Source organism: Amblyomma mixtum, chromosome 2 (assembly GCF_055824585.1).
Source record: "Amblyomma mixtum isolate Tamu chromosome 2, ASM5582458v1, whole genome shotgun sequence".
Classification (NCBI taxonomy): domain Eukaryota; kingdom Metazoa; phylum Arthropoda; class Arachnida; order Ixodida; family Ixodidae; genus Amblyomma; species Amblyomma mixtum.
In genome coordinates, this window is record NC_143013.1 from 58,181,491 (window position 1) to 58,203,236 (window position 21,746).

Below are 21,746 nucleotides of genomic sequence, written 5' to 3' on the forward strand. Positions count from 1 at the left end.
TTGCTATTAGAAAGGAAAGATACGGAAAAACAGAGAAGTTGATTGTTATTATTGCGAGCGCGGTAGATTAGAAGACCTAACCTAAGATTAAGGAGGCATTTCAATGGCAGAATGTTTAGGTCAGAGTAAAGAGGTGAAGCAGTGGCTGTGTATGGGCTGAAAGATAAAATTCGAAGCGCTTGATTTTGAAGATGAGAAATACATGACATATGGCATGGATAGGTATTACCCCATGATGATAGGCAATAATTAAGGTGACTGTTAATGAAAGCATAGTACAGGGATAAGAGAACATGGCGTTGAAAGAAAAGTCTAGTTTTTATTAACACCCTTATTCCAAATGAAATTTTTTTACTGATAGATTTGGTGTGTAGATGAAATTTTAGATGACAGTCAAGCGTGATGCCGAGAAATGTAACGGATTCGGAGGCAGTGATAATATGATGTCCCAGATAAATGGCTGGGCTCGGGATGACATGCTTTTGATGAGAGCGGAATATCATGAAAGTGGTTTTTGTAGGATTAAGTTGTAGTAAGTTATTTTCACACCATAAAACAATATTCTGTAAGTCCATGTTTAATTTGTTTATTAGGCTTGTGAAATTGCTATCCTGAGTGAATAATGTCGTATCATTCGCGTAAAGTATACATCTTGTGTGAATTAAGGACAAAGGTAAGTCATTGATGAAAATGAGAAAAAGAAGCGGACCTAAAATGGAACCTTGTGGCACTCCTAAATTAATAGTTAAAGGGGAAGACAATGTTTCTTGTAGCTGGACAACTTGTATACGGTTAGTGAGATAACTGCGTAAAAGAGCTAAAGCAGGCCCACAGATGCCTAGAGATTCTAATTTAGTGTACAGTATAGTGTGGTTAATTGTGTCAAATGCTTTGGTGAAATCTAAGAAAACAGCACCGGCAAACAACCCATTATCAATATATTGCTTAATACTGTCTGTGAATTCAATTAAAGCTAGTTCTGTGGAGTAATTAGGCCGGAATCCAAATTGCTGATGTGCTAACAGCTGGAATTTAATGAGGTAGTTCATTATGCGATTAACAATTAACTTTTCTATTATTTTACTAAAGAAAGGCAATATAGTTATTGGACGGTAGTTACTTAGGCATTCTTTGTCGCCTTTCTTGAATATCGGCGTCACCTTACCTTTTTTAAGTTCAGTTGGAAAAACACCAGTCCTAAATACTAAATTAATAATGTGACTAAGAACATTAGACAGCTCACGACCCACCAGCTTTACTTTGAAAGAAGGAATTTCATCGATCCCAGGAGCGGTATTTTTTAGGCTAGAAATTATTTGGAAGACTTCGTCTGGTGAAGTAGGGCGCAAGTAAAAAGAGTGAGGGCATCGACGAGGGCCACAGTAACTACTTGGAGGCGGGGAACCGCGGCGCGAGAAGAAGGAATTAAATGCATTAGCAATGTCAGTTTGATCAGTTAAAGTACACTCACCGTCAGAGACTTTCGTTATGCTCGTTTTGTTTTCAGCTATATTCAGAAATTCCTTAATTGTTACCCAATTCTTACGAGTGTCATTTCCATTTCTAAGTATTTCATTTTGGTAGTAATCTTGTTTGGAGCGTTTAAGTGCTGCGGAGAGAGTATCTGAGTATTTTTGATAGCGCTGTTTTAGGTGCACGTTAAATGGCTGCTTTCTAACCTTTTTGAGAAGGTTATTTTTTTTATTTATACAGCTTAGAAGGCTTTTGGTTATCCATGGATTCCGGGGAACTGAATACCAATGAGTGATGGGAGTTACTGATGTGCATGAGCTAATTATTTCTTTGAGCTTCGCAGAAAATTTACTGAACGCTTTATTGGCGCATGTTTCTTGTAGTATGCTATCCCAGTTAGTCTCAGCCACTATCGCAACAAACCGGTTTCTATCAAATGTTTGCTTATAGCGTTTTCTGGGGGGCGTGTTATTAGGGCATTCAATTAACAGGAAAGTGGGATAATGGTCCGTGATATCAAAGTTGATGACTCCTGCGATTTGAGGCGTAATGACATTAGATAATATATGATCAATGAGGGTGCTAGAGCCTCGATGAGCAATGCGCGTTGGTGACGCCAGTAGTGACTCCAAACCATGGCCGAGAAAGCAGTTTGTGTATACAGAACAAGAGCTGTCAGAAATGTCAGTTATGTCAATATTAATGTCACCTACGATTACAATGTTCTTGTTTTCACGATTTAGAATTTGGAGGATGACTTCTAGTTCGTGGCAAAAGTGCTCGTAAGACGCGGATGGTGAGCGATAGATACTACCAATGACAGTGTTTCTGTGTGAAGCAAAAATTGCTTTGTCAAATTCTAACCATACTGATTCGCACTTTTCTGTTTGAAACGCGATGTCGTGACGGCGTTTGTATGATATAGCGTTAGAAATAAAGATAGCAGATCCTCCGTGTCGATCAGCTGACCTGTGATAGTATTCATTGTGATAGCCAGGAAGAGCAAACAGCCTATCATCGTCGGATGACAGCCATGTCTCAGAAAGACAAATGATTGAAAAGGCGTGATCAACGAGCGTTAAAAAGTTTACTAAGTCATCGTAATGCCTTGGTAAACTGCGAGAATTAAAATGAATAATAGACTTATGGGTATCAGCTGAATTAAGGAGGAGGCTTTTAAAGTGGTCTAGTGAGAAGTGCATGATGATTATTGATATGTGGTGCTCCTTTTACGTGAAGACTGAAAGATCATCAACTCCAGAGATACGGTAGACGTCGCTATCCTTGGTCTCCCTTGCCTTGATACGGCCATTGTCTACCCACACAAACTCCCAGTTTTTTTCTTTTTTCAGAGCCAGTGCTTTGCCAAGAAGACGTTTGTTCTCTGGGGTTAGGTGATCGTTCACGTAGATGGGCTTGTCATTGTCAGCATGGACCTTAAATCCGATGGAGCTCATGGAGATGCGTGCTTTTCTTGCTTTGGAAATAAATTCTGCCTTCTTGACGCGGGAAAAAAATCGTGCTATGATGTTGGTGTCGGTTTTCGCAGGAACTCGATGCGCAACTTCAATGTCAGTGCTAGAAACTGAACAACCTATTTTCGAGCCAATTTCTTCCAGAATTGCGACGCAGCTCTCACCCTGAGTCGAAGGAACTCCCTTAACCTCAACGTTATTTATCCTGGAATATTGCTCCTGTTCAGACAATCGCTGTGATAACTGCTTATTGCAACGAGCAAGTTCCTTATTCTCTTTTGTCAAGTCAGCTTGTTTGATTTTCATTGCCTCGTAGAGTTCATTGAACATAGCAAGGCTGTCTCGCAATTCGGACACTTCTTTTTTCAGCTCTTCGACATCTTTTGCCAATTCTGCATTGGTGGGCATTGTGACAGAGAAAGGACTGGTATGGGCAGCAGTGGTTGCGGCAAAAAAAGTACACGTGGAAATCAATGAAACTAACTAACCTGCGTGAGGAGTACAGAATGGTCAGGGCTTGTTCACTGCCGCAACCCCGGCTGCCAAATGGTCGATCTTGTGCGGTGTCGATCCTTATGTAGTAGTCGTTCTGGGGGGCGGGAGGGCACGTTGAACGTCGGTGGCGCTGTCGGCTGATTTGGTTATCGGTGAAAGATGTCTTTTCTTGATGCTGTGTCACTGTGATCGTCACACGTGAGTGCTGCAGTGGACGGCTTCTTGAAAGGTGAAACGGACCTGCGTGAGGAGTACAGAATGGTCAGGGCTTGTTCACTGCCGCAACCCCGGCTGCCAAATGGTCGATCTTGTGCGGTGTCGATCCTTATGTAGTAGTCGTTCTGGGGGGCGGGAGGGCACGTTGAACGTCGGTGGCGCTGTCGGCTGATTTGGTTATCGGTGAAAGATGTCTTTTCTTGATGCTGTGTCACTGTGATCGTCACACGTGAGTGCTGCAGTGGACGGCTTCTTGAAAGGTGAAACGGACCTGCGTGAGGAGTACAGAATGGTCAGGGCTTGTTCACTGCCGCAACCCCGGCTGCCAAAATCAACCTAGACCTTAACATACCAGTGGACGCATTATTTTTAGATTTTGAGAAAGCTTTCGACAAAGTTCCCCATAGACGGCTTTTTCAAAAACTTTCACGACTGAACCTTAACTCTCTCATTCTTGATTGGATACGAAGCTTCCTCACTAACCGTCAACAGTTCGTACACGCTAATGGACACTCCTCCCCCTTGCACCCCGTTGTTTCTGGTGTGCCACAAGGCACAGTACTCGGCCCTTTGCTTTTCATAATCTACATTAATGACTTGCCTACTGGTATCACTTCTAACATGCAATTGTTTGCCGACGACTGCGTAATATACCGGCCTATCACTAACAGCAGCGATCCCGAAATATTGCAAGCAGACCTGGACTACATCGAATCTTGGTGCAGCAAATGGCTCATGTCTTTAAACACTAGTAAAACATCGTTAATTACATTTAATCGCAGGCAGTCCTTTGTTTCACCGAATTACTATATCTCTGGCTCCGTAATTTCCGCTGTTGAATCTTATAAATACCTTGGTGTCGCCATTTATAATTCCCTGAACTGGGCGTCCCACATTTCTAACATTACTAAAGACGCCAACCGCGTGCTCGGTTTTTTACGCCGTAACCTGCGACTAGCACCTCCTTCTATAAAGCAGCTTACCTACATAACACTCGTCCGTCCCAAATTGGAGTACGCATGTGCAGTTTGGGACCCTCATCAGTCAAATCTTTCTCTCGCCCTCGAATTCATTCAAAATCGTGCAGCAAGATTCATTCATTCGAACTACTCCTACCATTCAAGTGTCACTAATATGAAGTTGCAATCTAATCTTCCATCCCTCGATTCGCGTCGTAAAATAGCCAGACTATGCCTTTTTCACAAGTTTTACCACTCATCACTTGGAAGCTGCGTCATCGTCCCTGCACATCGAGCCTCTCACCGCCTTAATCACGGCAATGCAGTCTACCCGCCATCAGCACATACCACTGCGCATCTGAACGCTTTTTTAGTTCAGACAGCAAAGGACTGGAATCGCCTTCCTGCCGAAGCAGTTCGCCACATTCATCCAGACCGCTACAAGTCATTCATCGAAAGAATAACGTAAAGCCAGTAATAAGCCCACCCCTCATGTAATACCCCAACTGGGGCATTTGAGGTATAATAAATAAATAAATAAATAAATAAATAAATAAATAAATAAATAAATAAATAAATAAATAAATAAATAAATAAATAAATAAATAAATAAAATTATTGTCGGAAACGATCAAAGCCAAGCGAATCGATGACTCCTTTTTCTTCGAAAAAAATATATGTATATATATATATATATTAATATATATATATACATATATATATATAAATATGTGTGTAACAGTTAAAAATATCACGCTATGAGCCAGTCGTTACCTGGCCTTTCATTACACTGACACAAGCTTAAAACTATAAGTAAGTTGTTTTACTGTCATTTCGATTGGGGACTAGCCTTCACACGATTAGGACATTATTGTTCCAGAGCAGTATTTATAGGGTTTGGAAAGAGGCTACTCAAATGCGCCTGAGTTTACAGTGCGCCTAGTTCTTAGTATCATATTTGAGCTCCAAAAAAAAACAACAATAAGTTACCTTCGATGAATACTACAAATAAAAAGTATAGAAACATTCGGCTATGCTTTTGCGCCATTTGAGGACAGTTGGCGTTCTTCACAATTGTCTTAACGAGCCCCTAATTTCCCTAAGCTTGTGTGTTATGGCAGTCTTGATGCCATATGTAGCTTGAGAGTGTTCTCGCACAGCTTCCGCCCATTGCACTCCATGACGTTCTGCGCGGAACTTGCGGTATTACAGGACGTACTACGTCTGTGACTATGGACCAGTGTGGCGCTGGTGAACAATCTCAAAGTTCCGTTGCACGCAACCTAAATGCCCCAAAAGTAGAATATTGGATAGCCGCCGTCGTTGCTCAGTTGTTAGACCATCGTACCCAAATCTTTTTGCTTTCATAATAACCAGCGCTGACCAGGTTTCGTTTTGCCTGTCAATGTTGCGGAGTTCGCTTACGGGGCCGAATCTAACGGCACATGTATGCTTTTAGCAAGATTTTGTTGGGACCGGTATGAAATGCAACAATGTTTAAGGAAACAGCGTTCTGTTCACGTATGCCTATAACTGATGACTGTGCGGATACTGAACGCTGTAATGGGGGTTGAGAGCTTGATGTCGAAGCCCGTGGGCAAGGGAATATTTCCCTTTGTGTCACGTGAACTAGACGGTATTGACAGCGGGCGATACGAGCAACTTATTGCTGCCATAAGTTGGCAGCGGATCGTGCCCCCGACCTATCCCTCCCTTTCCGAAGGGGGAACAATACAACATCTACCCTAGCCTGTAAACATGTTATTCTCTCCTTTTTCTGCTTATAGTTTTCTGCATACCTCTCCAGAAAGATCACCTAATTAATCCGTCGAACTCTTTCTCATGTCACAGCTGCAACGACGGCAACAGCTGTGACATGTGACAAGAAATCGATGACCAGCACTTTCGCAATAGCTTCTCTCTGACAAAAGGGGATCGCAGTCCGCCAAGCGGGATACTGAAGGGACACCCTGGGCTTAGTAGGCGCTTATATATTACGAGTGGAAAGCAGACTGTAATTTGTGAGAGAAGCTTTTAGCATTCAAAACATGACCATATTTAATGCCCGGACCACATTACCAAGATCGACTTTAACATCTTAAACACCCCACTATGAAGGAGTGTTCCAAAAACGATGATTGCTACCCGCATTTCACAAGAAAAAATGTCAGCTGTGGATGGGTTTTTCCCAGGCTCCATATTTGGAGCACTGGTGTTTACCATATCCAAATCCTATGGTCGTCTAAAAGGCCTCTTGTGTTGCGTTCAGCGCGAATTTATTCTTCGTATGATATCTTAAGACAACCTTATAGTTACCTGTAATATGGGGTCACAATTTATAGAGAAGGCCGTTATGCTTGAGTAGTGTTTGCTTTCACTTTGCAGGCTGTATCGCATAAAGCGCTTCTGAATCCGTGGTAGGCAGAAACATATAAATTTCTTTAGCAATGGCTTTTACAGCATAGCTGTGACACGCACTTCCCACAGCGATCAACGCGTTGCTCCATTTCATGATCACGTGACCACTCGCCGCACGTTCCTAATTCTAGTGGCCCGTGTGCTGTGCGATGTCAGTGCATGTTAAAGAACCCCAAGGGGTGGAAATTTCCGGAGCCCTTCACCACGGCGTCTCTCATAGCCTCAGTCGCTTTGGGACGTTAAACCCCATAAACCAAACCAAACCAACCTAGTGCTGCATTCGTCGTCTTCTGGTGGGATGTGTACTTGGATGAGGAGAAAGGAGGGTGCGTGAGCACATTCTGCACAAACGCCGCCCCTCTATTAGTGCAATCTTCGCCGTCATCAGGTGGCAGGCGTGGCTTTCGGCCGCCTCAGACACTTTGAAACGCCTCTCAGACTCCGCACAGAGCCTGGAGGTTAGAGCATGAAGACATACGGCGCGTCCAAGATAGGTAGCGTACACTTGGTACGCTGCCCACGGTCGCACTGCCCGAAAACATCCTCGGATCTGTCAGCAGAGTTGTCACGCTTTTGACGGGTGTCCAACGATATATGTGACACAGTTACTGGATAATTTCTATTCCTAAAATACAATTTTCATTTTCTTCATTACTGCCCCTCTTTCTTCTTTCACTCCCACTTCCTCCCTTCCTGTAAGGTGCAGTTCAGGTTTCCACCGAGATGACAGAGAATTACTGCGCCATTTTCTTTCCTCAAAAACGTTGCGTTCAAAGGGTAAGGCATCGCGCCGAACAAGTGGTGGCGTTCCGTGGACTCCTTGGCAGCGCTACAACACGCTGTCGCATTCCATTCCTAAAGGCAAAGCTGAAGCGCCATTAATTAGGATTAGTTATTAACCAGTCATTTACCATTAATTAGTAATTTGTCATTACTTAATATTTAATCATTAATTTTGTGTGAAGTCGTCCAGTGGTGACGTCACCAGTGCCACAGAGGCAGTCAAAGTGGTGCGGAAAACGCTCTCGCCTCTACGCACTTTAGACAGTCAAAGTGCCCCTGAATTTTATTTGTTGCTCAGAATAGGGTAGCGTTTAAGCCAACCGATACAATGTGCAAGACTGTAAAAGTATCGCCTGTGTCTGTATTTTTCTTCTGCCAAACGCAAATGTTCCAAAAAAGGAGCATTTGCGTAAACCTCTCCGGAGTTAAAGACACACTGACTAATTTATTGTCTTTCGTTGGTCAAATCAACTACTTTTTATGACTTTCGTTCAGTATTGTTGACTTGAATATTGTTTTTTTCTTGTGGAAGGGCACCACAAATACTCTGCAGTGACCAGGCCCACAATCTGTCGTTTTACCAGTAATAATTTATAGCATTTAATTACGTCTACAATAAATATAAAAGTTTCAATCATTTCCACAGCCATCCTGCGGAATGTGAAAAAAAAATTTAAGCACCGGAGTATTTTTAAGGGGAAAAAATGCGTTTGTTAAGTTACAATTTTGTATCATTGGCAAGCAAAGGTTTAATACTGTTAGCATGTAAAAAATTGGTGGCGGCTGACATTTTCGCTTTGCAGAATATGTTTGGCTAATTTGATGCAAATAAATCTCTGTCCGCACACTAACCAGACCCTGTGTCTTGCATGCGCGGTGATCACTGTGCAGGTGAGCAGTGAGGCGTCGGTGTTCACGCTCACGGTGATCACGGTGGACCGGTTCGTATCAATCATGTACCCGCTGTCGCTGAAGCGGCGGACGTTCCGCTTCGCCTGGCTGTGCATGCTGTCCGTGTGGCTGGTGACGCTGCTGCTGGCCGCAGTGCCCATGATGCGGCCTGACTACTACGGCGAGGAGTTCTACGGCAGCAATGGCGTCTGCCTGCCCCTGCATATCCACGACCCGGACTCAAGGGGTGAGTGACAGTCATAGCATCATCATCATCATCATCATCATCATCATCAGCCTGACTACACCCACTGCAGGGCAAAGGCCTCTCCCATGTCTCTCCAATTAACCCTGTCATTTGCCAGTTGCCGCCACTGTATCCCCGCAAACTTCTTAATCTCATCCGCGCACCTAACTTTCTGCCGTCCCATGCTACGTTTGCTTTCTCTTGGAATCCACTCCGTTACCCTTAAGGACCAGCGGTTATCTTGCCTTCGCATTACATGCCCTGCCCAAGCCCATTTCTTCCTCTTGATTTCAACTAAGGTGTCATTAACCCGCGTTTGTTCCCTCACCCACTCCGCCCTCTTCCGATCTCTTAACGTTGCACCTATCATTTTCCTTTCCATAGCTCGCTGCGTTGTTCTTAACTTAAGCTGAACCCTCTTTGTTAGCCTCCACGTTTCTGCCCCATAGGTGAGTACCGGTAGGATACAGCTGTTGTATGCTTTTCTCTTCAGGGATATTGGTAAGCTACCATTAATGATCTGAGAGAACCTGCCATATGCGCTCCACCCCATTCTTATTCTTCTAGTTATTTAATTCCCTCTCATGATCCGGATCTGCGGTCACTACCTCCCTTAAGGAGACATATTCTCTTACTGTTTCCAGCACCTCGCTACCAATTGCGAACTGCTGTTCCCTTGCTAGGCTGTTGAACATTACTTTGGTTTTCTGCGTGTTAATTCTTAGCCCCACCGTTCTGCTCTGCCTGTCTAACTGATTGATCATGCTTTGCAGTTCTTGTTCTGAGTGGCTTAGCAAGGCAATGGCAGTGGCTTAGCAAGGCATAGCAGCACTAGAAGACAAATGAAATGCGCCAATTCGCAGCCGGTTTAATGCTGCAAAAGCAGAGTATAGAAACCTGGAAAGAGGTTACAGTCATTGACACCGAAGAAAGCATAACGTATTGTTAATTAATGATTGTATTTATGTGTTAATGAGAGCCAGAAAAGAGTTGTATAATCGCTTAAAGCAGAAGCTCAGTTTACGTCAAATAGAAGAAAACATAACCACACGTCGCTAGTGGGGTGCAAACCCATGACGTCAGCGCGTTGTTTGTGTAGCCGCGGATAAGGCTGTCTGTTTTACCAATCGAGCGTACTTATGTTTCGGGCACCTTTACGTGAATATGTTTACAAGGGCGACTTCTAGCATAGGTGGTGCATGTGGAACGTAAAACGCAAGCGCGTCCCGGAATCCTATTAAGCGGTTAGGACGGTGCCTGTTAGAGCCCTCTTATGCTATCTATGGTATCAACACGGCCAGATCAGAGGCCCTCGTTATGTGCCTGAGTAGCCAAATCTTGGCAATGAAGGATCTCAAGCGGGCTTTGTGACGAATGCTTCATTCAGCGACATTGTTCCGCTCAAACTCCTCATTTAGGCAATTCACCAAGAGAAAAAAAAAGTTCTTTATAAGTACAAAACATTAAGAAGGCTAATTTCTTGTCACTCAGCGTTATAGAGTTTTCTTACATGCTTCCACATGCTTTTTGGAGCTATAGGCATCAGTAATATCTACTGTAGTCCGGATGACAGGTCTCAGAAAACAGCAGCTTTATCACACTTGGTAGAATAGCCCGATAATTTACGATGGAGACGGGCAGAGAATTATGCAAACAACGAAGACCACAGCCAATATCTATGTTGCACTGAAAGTGTATTAACGCAACGCCATGTTTCGTTTAGGTACACATGGAATCTCCAAGGATCACCTCTCACGTCTGTGTGTCCTCTTTGCGTTGAGCACAGCATTCAAAGGACTTTGTTACAAATATATGTCGTGAAGATTTATTTAATGACGCGTAAGACTTCTGCTTACAGTAACGTGTCCCTCCCACGAACATCTAAAAGTTGGCTTGGTATTCTTCCTTCAATTCTTTCTGGCATCTACTTTTAACCTCAGAAGCCCGTTGTTTGGGCCATCTGAGAATTGTTCAATAGAGAGAGGAATTCTCTCTGTATGGAAATCTCTCTCATGTCACCGCCAAACTGTTGCTGTTCTTCTCCGCTGATTATGCTGCTGAATGAAAACTACTTTCCCGTGAGAACTTATCATTTTCAGTTCGCTCTCCTGCAGCCCGTATAATACGTGGAAAGAAAATCAGCGAACCACCTCAGGCCGTTTTGGCCTGTGAGTTAGTTCGCACTGAGCAGCTTTAATTCAGGCCTGTCTATTAGAGAGAGGAATTCTCTCTCTATAGAAATCTCTCTCACGTCACCGCTAAACTGTTGCTATTCCTCTCCGCTCATTATGCTGCTGAATAAAAACTACTTTCCCGTGAGAACTCATCTGTTTCAGTTCGCTCTCCTGCAGCCCGTATAATAAAAAACGTGGAAAGAAAATCAGCTCACCACCTCAGGCGGCTTTGCTCTGTGAGTTAGTTCGCACCCAGCAGCTTTAATTAAGGCCTGTAGGTTTAATAAGCTCGTGGTTGTGAGCATGTTGCCAGAGCAAAAAAAAAAACGCGAAAGATCGACTACTGCCTACTATCATCTATTCCAAGCATTTCAAGCATCACCATCACAAAAAGCTTCCATTCGCAGCTCTCCACTACGGCACCTCTTTCTCTCTTTCTTCTTTCACTCCCACCTTCCTCCCTTCCGAAGGGGAGAACCAGTCAAAAAAGGACAAGGGCGAGAAGAGAGACGTACACCTCGTGGTGTACGTCTATTTTCTCATCTTCGTCTTTTTTTACTGGTTGTCTTGTTCGTCATGTACCAACTGCCCCAGATTTCCTCTCTCCTTCCCAACTTCCCTTGCGGTGCGGTTCGGGTGTGCACCGAAATGCGAGACAGTTACTGCACCATTTCCAATCCTGAAAAAACGAAAAAAAAAATTACAAAAACACTTCTGTGCACACCTGTGATAGCGCTCCAAAATGACCGATCTGAGCTTAATATAAGAATAGGAACGAGAGTGTAGCATCAATGAAATTTTTAAAATAGTCGTGTTTGCTTTAGTTTTCAATCTCATCTGGCCCTGTCATCGCTCCAGTGTTTCCGCTTCATTTCCATAACGTAGTTTTATACGGGGTGACAGCCTCAATCTTTGATTAGATTTAACAAGGGGGACGTACATATTTTCCCCACCCCGCCACGAAGAGTTCGCAATTTTAGTGTTACGTTAAATACACCGAATAAAAATTCATTCCTTCTGGGCACTCCACAGAAACATTATTCCACTAACCACGGAAATCGTGACAAGTTCTGCATAAGTAAATTATCTGAATAGACGTTTTTGCAGATAATGAAAACTCGGCCTGACAACACTGAGCACCTAATTAGTGTTTGTTCCACGCAACTGGCCTGCTTTGTCAAAATCATGCATAAAGTGGTCCACTACTGGGCGGCAGTAACTTTAGCTTTGTCATACGGCCGCATTTACATAGCAGACTGGCCGGTGCTAGGATGTAGGTTCTTTATTTGAGGTTCTTAGTGCCACCACAGGTCAAGACAGTAAGAAAACGCCTACAAAACACATATCCATTTGTGTAAAAAAAATGCTCGAGAGAGGATTGGCAGCTCATTTCGCAGCAGAGTACGCTCGTAACAGTGCTTGCCTTGGCTACAGAAGAGGTGGGATAAAGAGAGAGAAAAAAAATGGCTGAGGCTTAGCTAAGGTTAAGCCTAGTCAGATGCGAAGCATATTGATGGCTAGGCTTGGTAATACATGGGTTTTCTTGGTTGAATACTTGGTCATTTTAATACAACCACTAGAAGTGTAGCAAGGATTGCCGTGGCAGCTATATACGGGATCATCGGTGAATTCAATGCAGAGTGTACAACCGCTGCCCCAGCACCGGCTACAACAGAATTCTTGGCACCCATGGAAAGTACATGGGAAACACCCTTAGTTATTCCACCACCGCCACCATTCCCTATAGACTGTATTGATGTACCCCCAGCAGCAGCAGGCAGCGCCTCTGATGTGGAGCCTCCACCGCCACGGCCGACCGCGCGAGCCGGCAGCCCATCTCTCCTCTGCTGTGACGTCATGTTGTCACGTGGTGTCACGTGGTAACGGTGGTAGCTCCACCGCCGCGCTCGATGGGCTGTAGTGTAGCTCTAGTAATATGCTTCGCATAAAACGTTTCATGCACAGAATGGTTGGGTGCACCCTCGTTCCAGGAGCCCATTGGCTTTTGTCGCCGCTCTTGCCCGGTTCCCCAGCAACATCTGGTCTTCCGAATATGAGCTGGATGGCGCCGCCTCCCAGTCCTCGGTTTCTGGGTTATTGATTGCTGGTGTAGCTAAGTTTTTCTGGCATGCCCATACCATTTGGTACAAGTTAGCAGAAGACCCAATGTGAATCTTACGAATTAGGAAGCCTAGAGCTGAATTTGACAAAGACTTGCGCCCTGATTAGATTTTTCTGCTGTTCGGCGTATACATTCATCGTTGATTTCAAATGTTGAAGTAAATCCCTAGAGCTAAACAGCGGTTCTGGATAATTATGCTCCTGCAAATGTTGCCAGAACCGGGGTAATAGCGCGCTGGCAGCCGCGTGAGCATCTTCATTTCCAACATCCGTTGAGTGTCTTGGAGCCTATATGACTATATGAGTATAGACTTAAAATCTATGTCTTCTTTAGTTACGATTATTCTCACCTCTTCCTTTTGGATTGGAAACGAGAGAGGTTGCAAACAAATTGATTCGCTGAGCTACGCTGCGACTTAGTGAAACATTAAGCGAGATCGGTCATGTTTTAATTAAAGTGTAGCTATGTTTAGCCCATAATTTTCTGCTTTCCTCTTTTTTTACTTCTCCTCGATGGCCTCCTTCAGTCTTGCTCGACTATTCTTTTTTCGCTTCCTTCCTCTGCGCAATCGTCTTCTTTCCATTCTTCTTCTTATTCTGGGTTTTCTCCATTCTTTTATTTTTCTCTCTTGGATGAGCATCGATCTTCTGCATACCTTGCCTTGGCTTGGCGATTACCCACTTAGATCGCTGCCAAACAAAAAGGGCTTAGGGTGGGCGCGTAATAACTGCTTTCACCGTAAAACAGATGAAGGGAAGAATAAAGAAAAATTGTGACAGGCGTTATGGCGTCATGCTTTTTTTTTACTTTATGACAACTGCAGGCCGTGCTTCCGGAACAGCAGAGCCTTAAAGGGAAACTGCATAGGTTTTAGAAATCGACTAGCTTAAAAGGGTCGAATATGTGAAACTTTCAGGTAAAGCATGCGAAGTCTTTTTGGACTAGCATTTGAAATAGGGACGTAATCGCCGCTTAAAATCACGACTCCCTTAGAGCTTCTCTGCAGCGCACAATGCCAAGTGGGGGGCGCATGATGACGTCATTGAAGGTATGTACATTGCCAACGCATAAACGCCTGCTTTGAAGGGAAAAAAACCAACGCCACCGAAGGGAAATCCTGCCCTGAGTTGTTTGGAAGCGTCCAATGAGGCACGGCAGGGTGTGGCTGACGGCAGCGGTAATTTTAAATCATACCTTCCGTGACGTCGCACTGAGCTTTCCCGCACTCCTCTATCACATTGAGGAGAAGCGCAAAATTCAATCGTCGACTACATTACTATTTTAAATGCTAGTGCAAAAAAACTTGGCATGCTTTACCTACAGCCTATACAGATTTGAATCTTCGAATATCGCGAAATTCTCAAGTGGTGCAGTTGCCCTTTAATGGTGAGGAATGAGTTTATAAAATGCGTGTGCCTTAAATCATGTTTTTTTTTTTTTTCTGGGGAGGCTTGACAAGTTTTATTGAACGTATCTTATTCCAACTGAATACCGAGATTTCGGAACAGCGCAAATGCGATGTTGGGCAGGACTGCAAGCTTTGAAAGAGCCGGTGAGAGAATGCTATGTAGGCGCACTTCTGTGCGACTGGCAGATGCAGAAATGAATGTTTATGAAGCGCCTGCGTCATAAATATTGCAAACAGAAACCTCACTTTTCTTTATCGAATACTACGGAGAGCACTAAACCGGCAATTTTTCAGAGTGAGAGAGCCGCTTCGGAATGAGGTCATTCGGGAGGGTGCTGCAATTTTGTTTTCACCATAAGTCTTCCTACCAACATTTCCTCGTTCAAAGAACAGATGCTAAGGCTGAAGAGTGTTCTTCCGATGGCGACTAAAGCCGCGGAAATTATTCTCTGCACTGAACATGTGAATGCCTCAATCATGAACATCTTTGTTTTTGGTTTTTGTTCTTGTGGGTGCGTTTTTTATTTTAATTGTCACTGCTAAAACTCAGTGCACTTTTGCCCTCTCAGCGACAAGTGTAACTCTGTAGTCGCGTCTTGAAAGGAGCCAACTGTGGTGTTCGTCCGTACAAGCAAGAACCACGAAGCTGCAGCAAAGTGCACCGACGGAATTTCTTTATTCCATCTAACAAAGTTACTGGCGAGCGCCAGCAGAGCTGGGCCGACGTCTATGACAAGCTAGGAAGAAGTGCCCGCGACAGCGCTCGGTGCCGCGGTATATAAGCCCTTATCAAAGGGGCGTGTTCCAGTAGCGCGCGTGTTATCAGTAGGCACGCAGCCACTACACTCCCCCGTTCTTATTTTCATTCGGGTACATGGAAATGAAACACGAAAACCTAGTTCATGGCACATAGCGGTCTGTAGGGCGTCGGTGCCTCTCAGGATAACGGCGCTCTGTCGTGGCTGGCAGCGGAGATGAATCGTGCTGCACCGCCGTCGTCGCTGGATGCGGCTGCTCGGAGTCATGCTGTTCAGGCGCAGTACTCGAGTCCATGCTCATAGCCTGAATGATGTGGTTCTAGTGACGGTTCCAAACAAACACACCTCGAGTGGCTTCCACTCGCAGTCTGTACGATACAGGTCCAGTTCTTGCCACCACAGTCGCAGGTAACCACTTTTCACCGCGTCTGAAATTTCGCACCAGAACACTATCACCCACAGCAAATGCACGTGTACGCTGCTTGCGACGCACTGTCTGGGCGCACTGTCTTGTCGCAACATTCCGCTGCAGCGATGGCTTGACTGCGTCCAGTCGGGTGCGCAGCTGCCGCCGTAGCAAAAGAGTGGCCGGCGCCGCGCCCGTGGTCGTGTGTGGAGTGTTCCTGTAAGACAACAAAAACTCCCCCAACATTGTGCTTAAGTTTGCGGCGGTACTTCTACGTAATGCCGCTTTCAAGGTTTGGACAAATCGTTCAGCTTGCCCATTACTGCTGGGATGGTAGGCTGATGTGCGCACATGCCGCGTGCCAATGCTTTTAAGGTAATTTGAAAAAGCAGCCGAAATGAATTGCGGGCCATTGTCGGACACCACCACTTCAGGGTAACCAAACCTGCAGAAGATTTCGTGTAGTCGGTTTATAGTGCTTTCTGCGGACGTGTCACGCATCTGGCACACCTCAGGCCACTTGGAGTGAGCGTCGACCACAACCAAGAACATGACACCCTTGAAAGGTCCTGAAAAATCGATGTGCAGACGTTCCCATGGTCTGGTTGGCCATGCCCACGGGTGCAAAGGAGCAGGGCAAGGCATTGTGCGCTGCGTTAGACATGGATTGCACGAACGCACATGAGCTTCAATGTCACGATCGATTCCTGGCCACCACACGTAGCTGCGTGCTAGTTCTTTCATTCTAACAATGCCAGGGTGTCCCTGGTGCAATTCTTCGATCATTTGAGGCTGATATTTTTGAGGAATAACAACATGCATTCCAAGAATGAGGCATCCTAGTTGCACAGAAAGTTCACAGCGCCTGTGAAGGAATGGCTTCATTTCTTCATTCACGACGCGCTCAGGCCAGCCGTTCATTACGTGCTGCCTGACTTGTCTTAGAAGCGAATCTCGGCTCGTTTCACGTGCCACCTCACGATAGTCAATTGGCAGGGACTGCATGCGTAGGAGATAAAACTGCTCATCCGAGCGTTCTTCACTGTCACTCGGCAAAGGCAAACGAGATAAGCAATCTGCGTCGGCGTTTTGAGACGACGGTTTATACTTCAAGCTAAAATTGTAGGCAGACAGAAGTACAGCCCACCGTTGTAGTCTAGCTGCGGCAATGGTTGGGATTCCCGTCTTGGGACCGAAAATTGTCTGCAAGGGCTTGTGGTCGTAACAAGAACAAACGAACGCCCAAAAAGATAGTGGTGGAAACGCTTGACGCCAGAAACTAGAGCAAGTGCCTCTTTTTCCAACTGACTATAATTTACATCTGCTGCAGATAGTGTACGCGATGCGTACGCCACCGGATGGCATTCACCGTTTGGCTGCACATGAGAGATGACAGCTCCTATGCCGTATGCCGATGCATCACACGACAACTGCAGCGGTGCACTGGGGTCGTAGTGCGTAAGAACCGGTGGTTGTGAAAGCAGCTTCTTGATGTCCGAGAACGCTGCTTCGCACTCGTCGTTCCAGGCCCAGGGGACATCGAGCCGGAGGAATCTGTTGAGAGGAAAAACAACGCTTGATAGGTTGGGAACAAACTTGCCGTAGTAGTTTATAAAGCCCAACAATGAACGCAACTGTTGCTTATCCGTAGGACGAGGAGCCTTCGCAATAGCTTCTAGCTTGTCAGTAGCTGGTTCTACTCCGTGCCTGCTAATGACATGGCCCAAGTACTGAAGCTTGTCTTTGAAAAATTCGCACTTTTCCTTCTTTATTCTGATGCCTCGCTCTGACAACCGTTTCAGTACCGCCTCCAAATTCTTCAGATGCTCCTCTTCCGTTCTACCGGTGACCATTATGTCATCGATGTAGCAAGTAACTCCGTCAAGACCCTTCAGGACGTTGTCCATGATCTTCTGAAAGATCGCGGGTGCTGAGGCTATGCCGAAAGGCAAACAATTAAGCACATACAAGCCTTTGTGCGTATTCAAAGTCAGGTAGGCTTTCGACTCTTCGTCCATCTCTACTTGCTGATAAGCCCTATTGGGATCGATTTTCGAGAACTTTTGACCTCCTGCCAACGCTGACAAAAGTTCATCCAACTTTGGAAGCGGGTAAGTCTCGACATCTAAAATCGGGTTCAGCGTGAGTTTGTAATCGCCACAAATTCTAATTGACCCGTCGCGCTTCACTACGGGAACAATTGGCGTAGCGTACTTGCTACTGGCGACGCGAGAAATTATTCTCAACTTCTCGAGCTTTTGTAGCTCAGCCTCTACCCCTCCTACAAGAGCGAAAGGTACACTCCGTGCCTTCAGAAAACGGGGCACTTGGCCATCCTTGAACCGGAGGCTTGCCTGCTCTCCCTTTATGGTTCCTAGCTCGTCCTTGAACAGGTCTTCGTTTTTTCGTAGCAGAGTTTCTAATGCTGCCGGGGGACTGCCTGACGTGGCGGACACCTTGCAAAGGCGTTGGAAGCCTGCCCAATCCAGCCTGATATGCTGTAGCCAGTTGCGACCTAAAAGTGGTGTCCCGTTTTGCGGTAGAATGTACAGCGGCAGTAAAGCCTCTTGGTTGTAGCGTACGAGCACATCTATTACGCCAACAGGTTTCACAGTTTCCCCTGTGTACGTCTTCAGTTGCATCTTTGTTCGCTGCAAACGTATACCGGGAAAGTAGACTTTGGCCTGACAATGCGACATGACCGATACTGCTGCTCCAGTGTCAAGCTCCATTTGTAAGGTAGTTCCTTCCACATTAACTTCTACCATTATGGGCGGTGTCCGAGACATGCCAACACTGTTCAGCTCTGTTAGGTCGGGCTGGGCGTTGCACTCAAGAGCGCGCATGCACTGCTTCCGTCCTTTCGATTCTGTCCTTTTGCACATCTTGCGTATGTGTCCTCGGCGGTTACATTCGAAGCAAGTAGCTCTTAAGTGCGGACATGCTTGTGCGTCATGCTTGACAGAACCACAACGATAGCATGAAGGGTCCTTTTCGCGACTGCTAGCGTGCCTGTTCTTTTCCTTTCCACCATGCATTCGGTGAGCTTGTTCCGAACTGTCTGATAAGTCATGAGCTGTCGCTGCATTGTTCATTGCGGCTTCCGAGGCCAATGCGCGGTCAACTGCCTTCTGAAACGTTAAATGCTTGTCTTCGACGAACAGCTGCCTTTGAATGTCAATTCGCCGCATGCCACAAACAAACTTGTCACGAAGCGCATCGTCGAGAAAAGAACCGAAGTCGCAGGTTTGAGCCAGCCTGCGTATCTCTTCTACAAACTGGGTTATCGTTTGCGTTTCACGCTGCGTTGCTCGATAAAACTTCGCTCTCTCGGCAATTACGGATGGCTTCGGAGATAGATGTGTGCTTAAAACTTCTCTTAACGCGCTTAGCGACTTCGAAGTAGGCGGATCGGGAGCAGTCAAGGACTTTAAAAGTTGATAGGTTTTCGGACCGATGAGACTCACGAAAACGTCGACTTGAAGGTCGGCTGGAACCTTGTTCGCCCTCAGGTACGAGGAAAGTCGCTCGTCGTACGACGTCCAGTCACTGGTCGAGTCGTCGAACGGCTCCATTTGTCCCAGCTGCAAGGCCATTTCACAGTAGTCTCAGTTCCGGAGTGAGGAAAACAATACCAACTTAGCTCCAGGTTCCCGCTGTAGATGCGTTGATCCTCGTCGCCATTATGTGGTGTTCGTCCGTACAAGCAAGAACCACGAAGCTGCAGCAAAGTGCACCGACGGAATTTCTTTATTCCATCTAACAAAGTTACTGGCAAGCGCCAGCAGAGCTGGGCCGGCGTCTATGACAAGCTAGGAAGAAGTGCCCGCGACAGCGCTCGGTGCCGCGGTATATAAGCCCTTATCAAAGGGGCGTGTTCCAGTAGCGCGCGTGTTATCAGTAGGCGCGCAGCCACTACACCAACTCAGCGTTTATAATAATTATAGTTTTATGCTTGCTTTTATAAATTTATTCTTGATATATAATTCAATGTTGGTTGTGGGGTCTTTAGTTGTGCAGCGATTTTGCCTTATTCGCTAATTTGTAGCAGAGACCAGGAAAATCAGAAGATGGCCGCTTGGGCAATTTTATTTTAGGAGTAGTTCATGTATTGCGAAAAATGAAAATGGAAGAACACAGCAAGCAGAGTTGTCGCTGAAAAAATATCGACGCATCATTTATGATATAAATGCTGTAATACGAACTACACAAAAGATGATAACGTAATGAACACTTGACATTCTTATATTTTCCTTTTCATATGTCATAACTAGAGACCGGATTTTAGGCAAATGCCTATTTTTTTCAACGCTTCGTAGGCGCACCATTTCTACATATGAGCACGAATTAGGTGTTGACAATATGTTTAATACTCTTTTTATAGTGCCTATAAATGCCTATTTTGGGTGTCAGTGCCTATAAATGCCTATTTCCGACGTCGGTGCCTAAAAATGCCCTATTTTACAGAAAAGGGGCCTGAAATACGCGGTGGTTTTGCTTTCAGATTCTGTTTGCTTTCGAATCCATTTCGCACCTACGCCGGCTGTGTACACAATACAACCACGTCAGCCAAAAATAGCGAAGAAACCTTTTTCCTTTGAGGCGGAAATGGTAATAGCGCTGCAATAAGACGTACACAAGAAAGACTGACACAGGACATGCGCTGTCCTGTGCCAGTCTTTCTTGTGTACGTCTTATTCCAGCGCTATTACCATTTCTGTCTCAAATGCTGAACCTTTTTCCTATTTTCTGCCATTTTATCGTGGCAGCTTCTTGATGACTTTGGCTGTTAAAGTGGTAGTTGACCAGATGGCACCACATTTCGGAAAGCATACAGAGTAAGTTATAGGTTCGTCCAAATAATTCCAGTTGGTTCCAATTGAAACCAACTGTAAAATGTTCCATAAACCTGCTGGAAACAGTTTAACTGATTAAAATTTCCACCTGGGTAACCTGCCTTATTTTCGTTCCTTGTGCCCCAGATGGTGCTTGTCTGCTACTGCTTCCATAGCTTTAACAGTGATTTCTAGTTGGATGATGTTTATTTTACCATGGATCCTCGTGGATGTACGTAGGCCAGTGCAGAATTATGATTCTTTTCGGCATATTCCGCATCAAGCAGCACTGTGTGTAACATTTTCTAGCATCTCGTATATATGGTTTCCAGACCCTTCTAATGGCAAGCACCATTTGATAGTCGTGTGGCTCCAGACACGTGAAGCAACAAACTATAAAACAGTGTTTACACAAATGACAACATATTTATTAATGCTGAAGCATCGTGTATGCCTGCAATAATTAAGTTCAATTCCTGTGTGAGCGAAGACTCAACTCATTTGTCAGATGCTTTGAATTGACAATGTTTCTATCAATTTCTAAATACATGGCCGCCTGTCAAGGTGTTCATTATCTCTACTTTTGTACACGACAAGTGAAATGTTTGTTTCGAGGTATACCAAAGTGTTTAAAAAGGGTTGGTAACCGTCCCTTTTGCTCTGCTGAAGCATGTGTATTGTACGAAAAGTTGCGCGAAAGTCTTAGAAAAAACGGCTTCTGATGTTCGCACTTTGTTTAAGGTCCCAAATCATTCCTGCTGTGTTTTTGTTTTATTTTACGGCAGATATTGCGCGCTGAAGTTCGGAACTGTGTGCAATTTTGATAAACTTTATAGTGCCTATCTTTCTCCGTTAGGTGCCTAAAATGCAGTTTTAGCCGCCTATTTATGGCGCCTAAAACGTGCTTTTTAGTGCCTAAAAATCCGGCCTCTAGTCATAACTAGGGCCCGGAAATTTAGGCACTAAAGAACCCCGAAATAGGCACGCATCTAGGCTCTAAAAAATATTGAAATAGGCGCTATAAAGCAAAAATAGACGCTTTGAGTAATACTCTTTATCCATATGTACAAGATTTGTAAGTCAAGC

General features: G+C 45.0%; 1 protein-coding gene across 3 annotated transcripts in view; it reads left to right on the plus strand.

Moving 5' to 3' along the window:
- LOC149359429 (uncharacterized) overlaps positions 1-21,746 on the plus strand; it is a 215,525-nt gene that overhangs the window by 182,188 nt on the left and 11,591 nt on the right. For all 3 annotated transcript variants that reach the window (XM_089571655.1, XM_089571656.1, XM_089571657.1), the window contains one exon: positions 8,711-8,957. In XM_089571655.1, the coding sequence (XP_089427781.1) occupies positions 8,711-8,957 (247 nt within the window). The remainder of the gene's footprint in view (positions 1-8,710; positions 8,958-21,746) is intronic.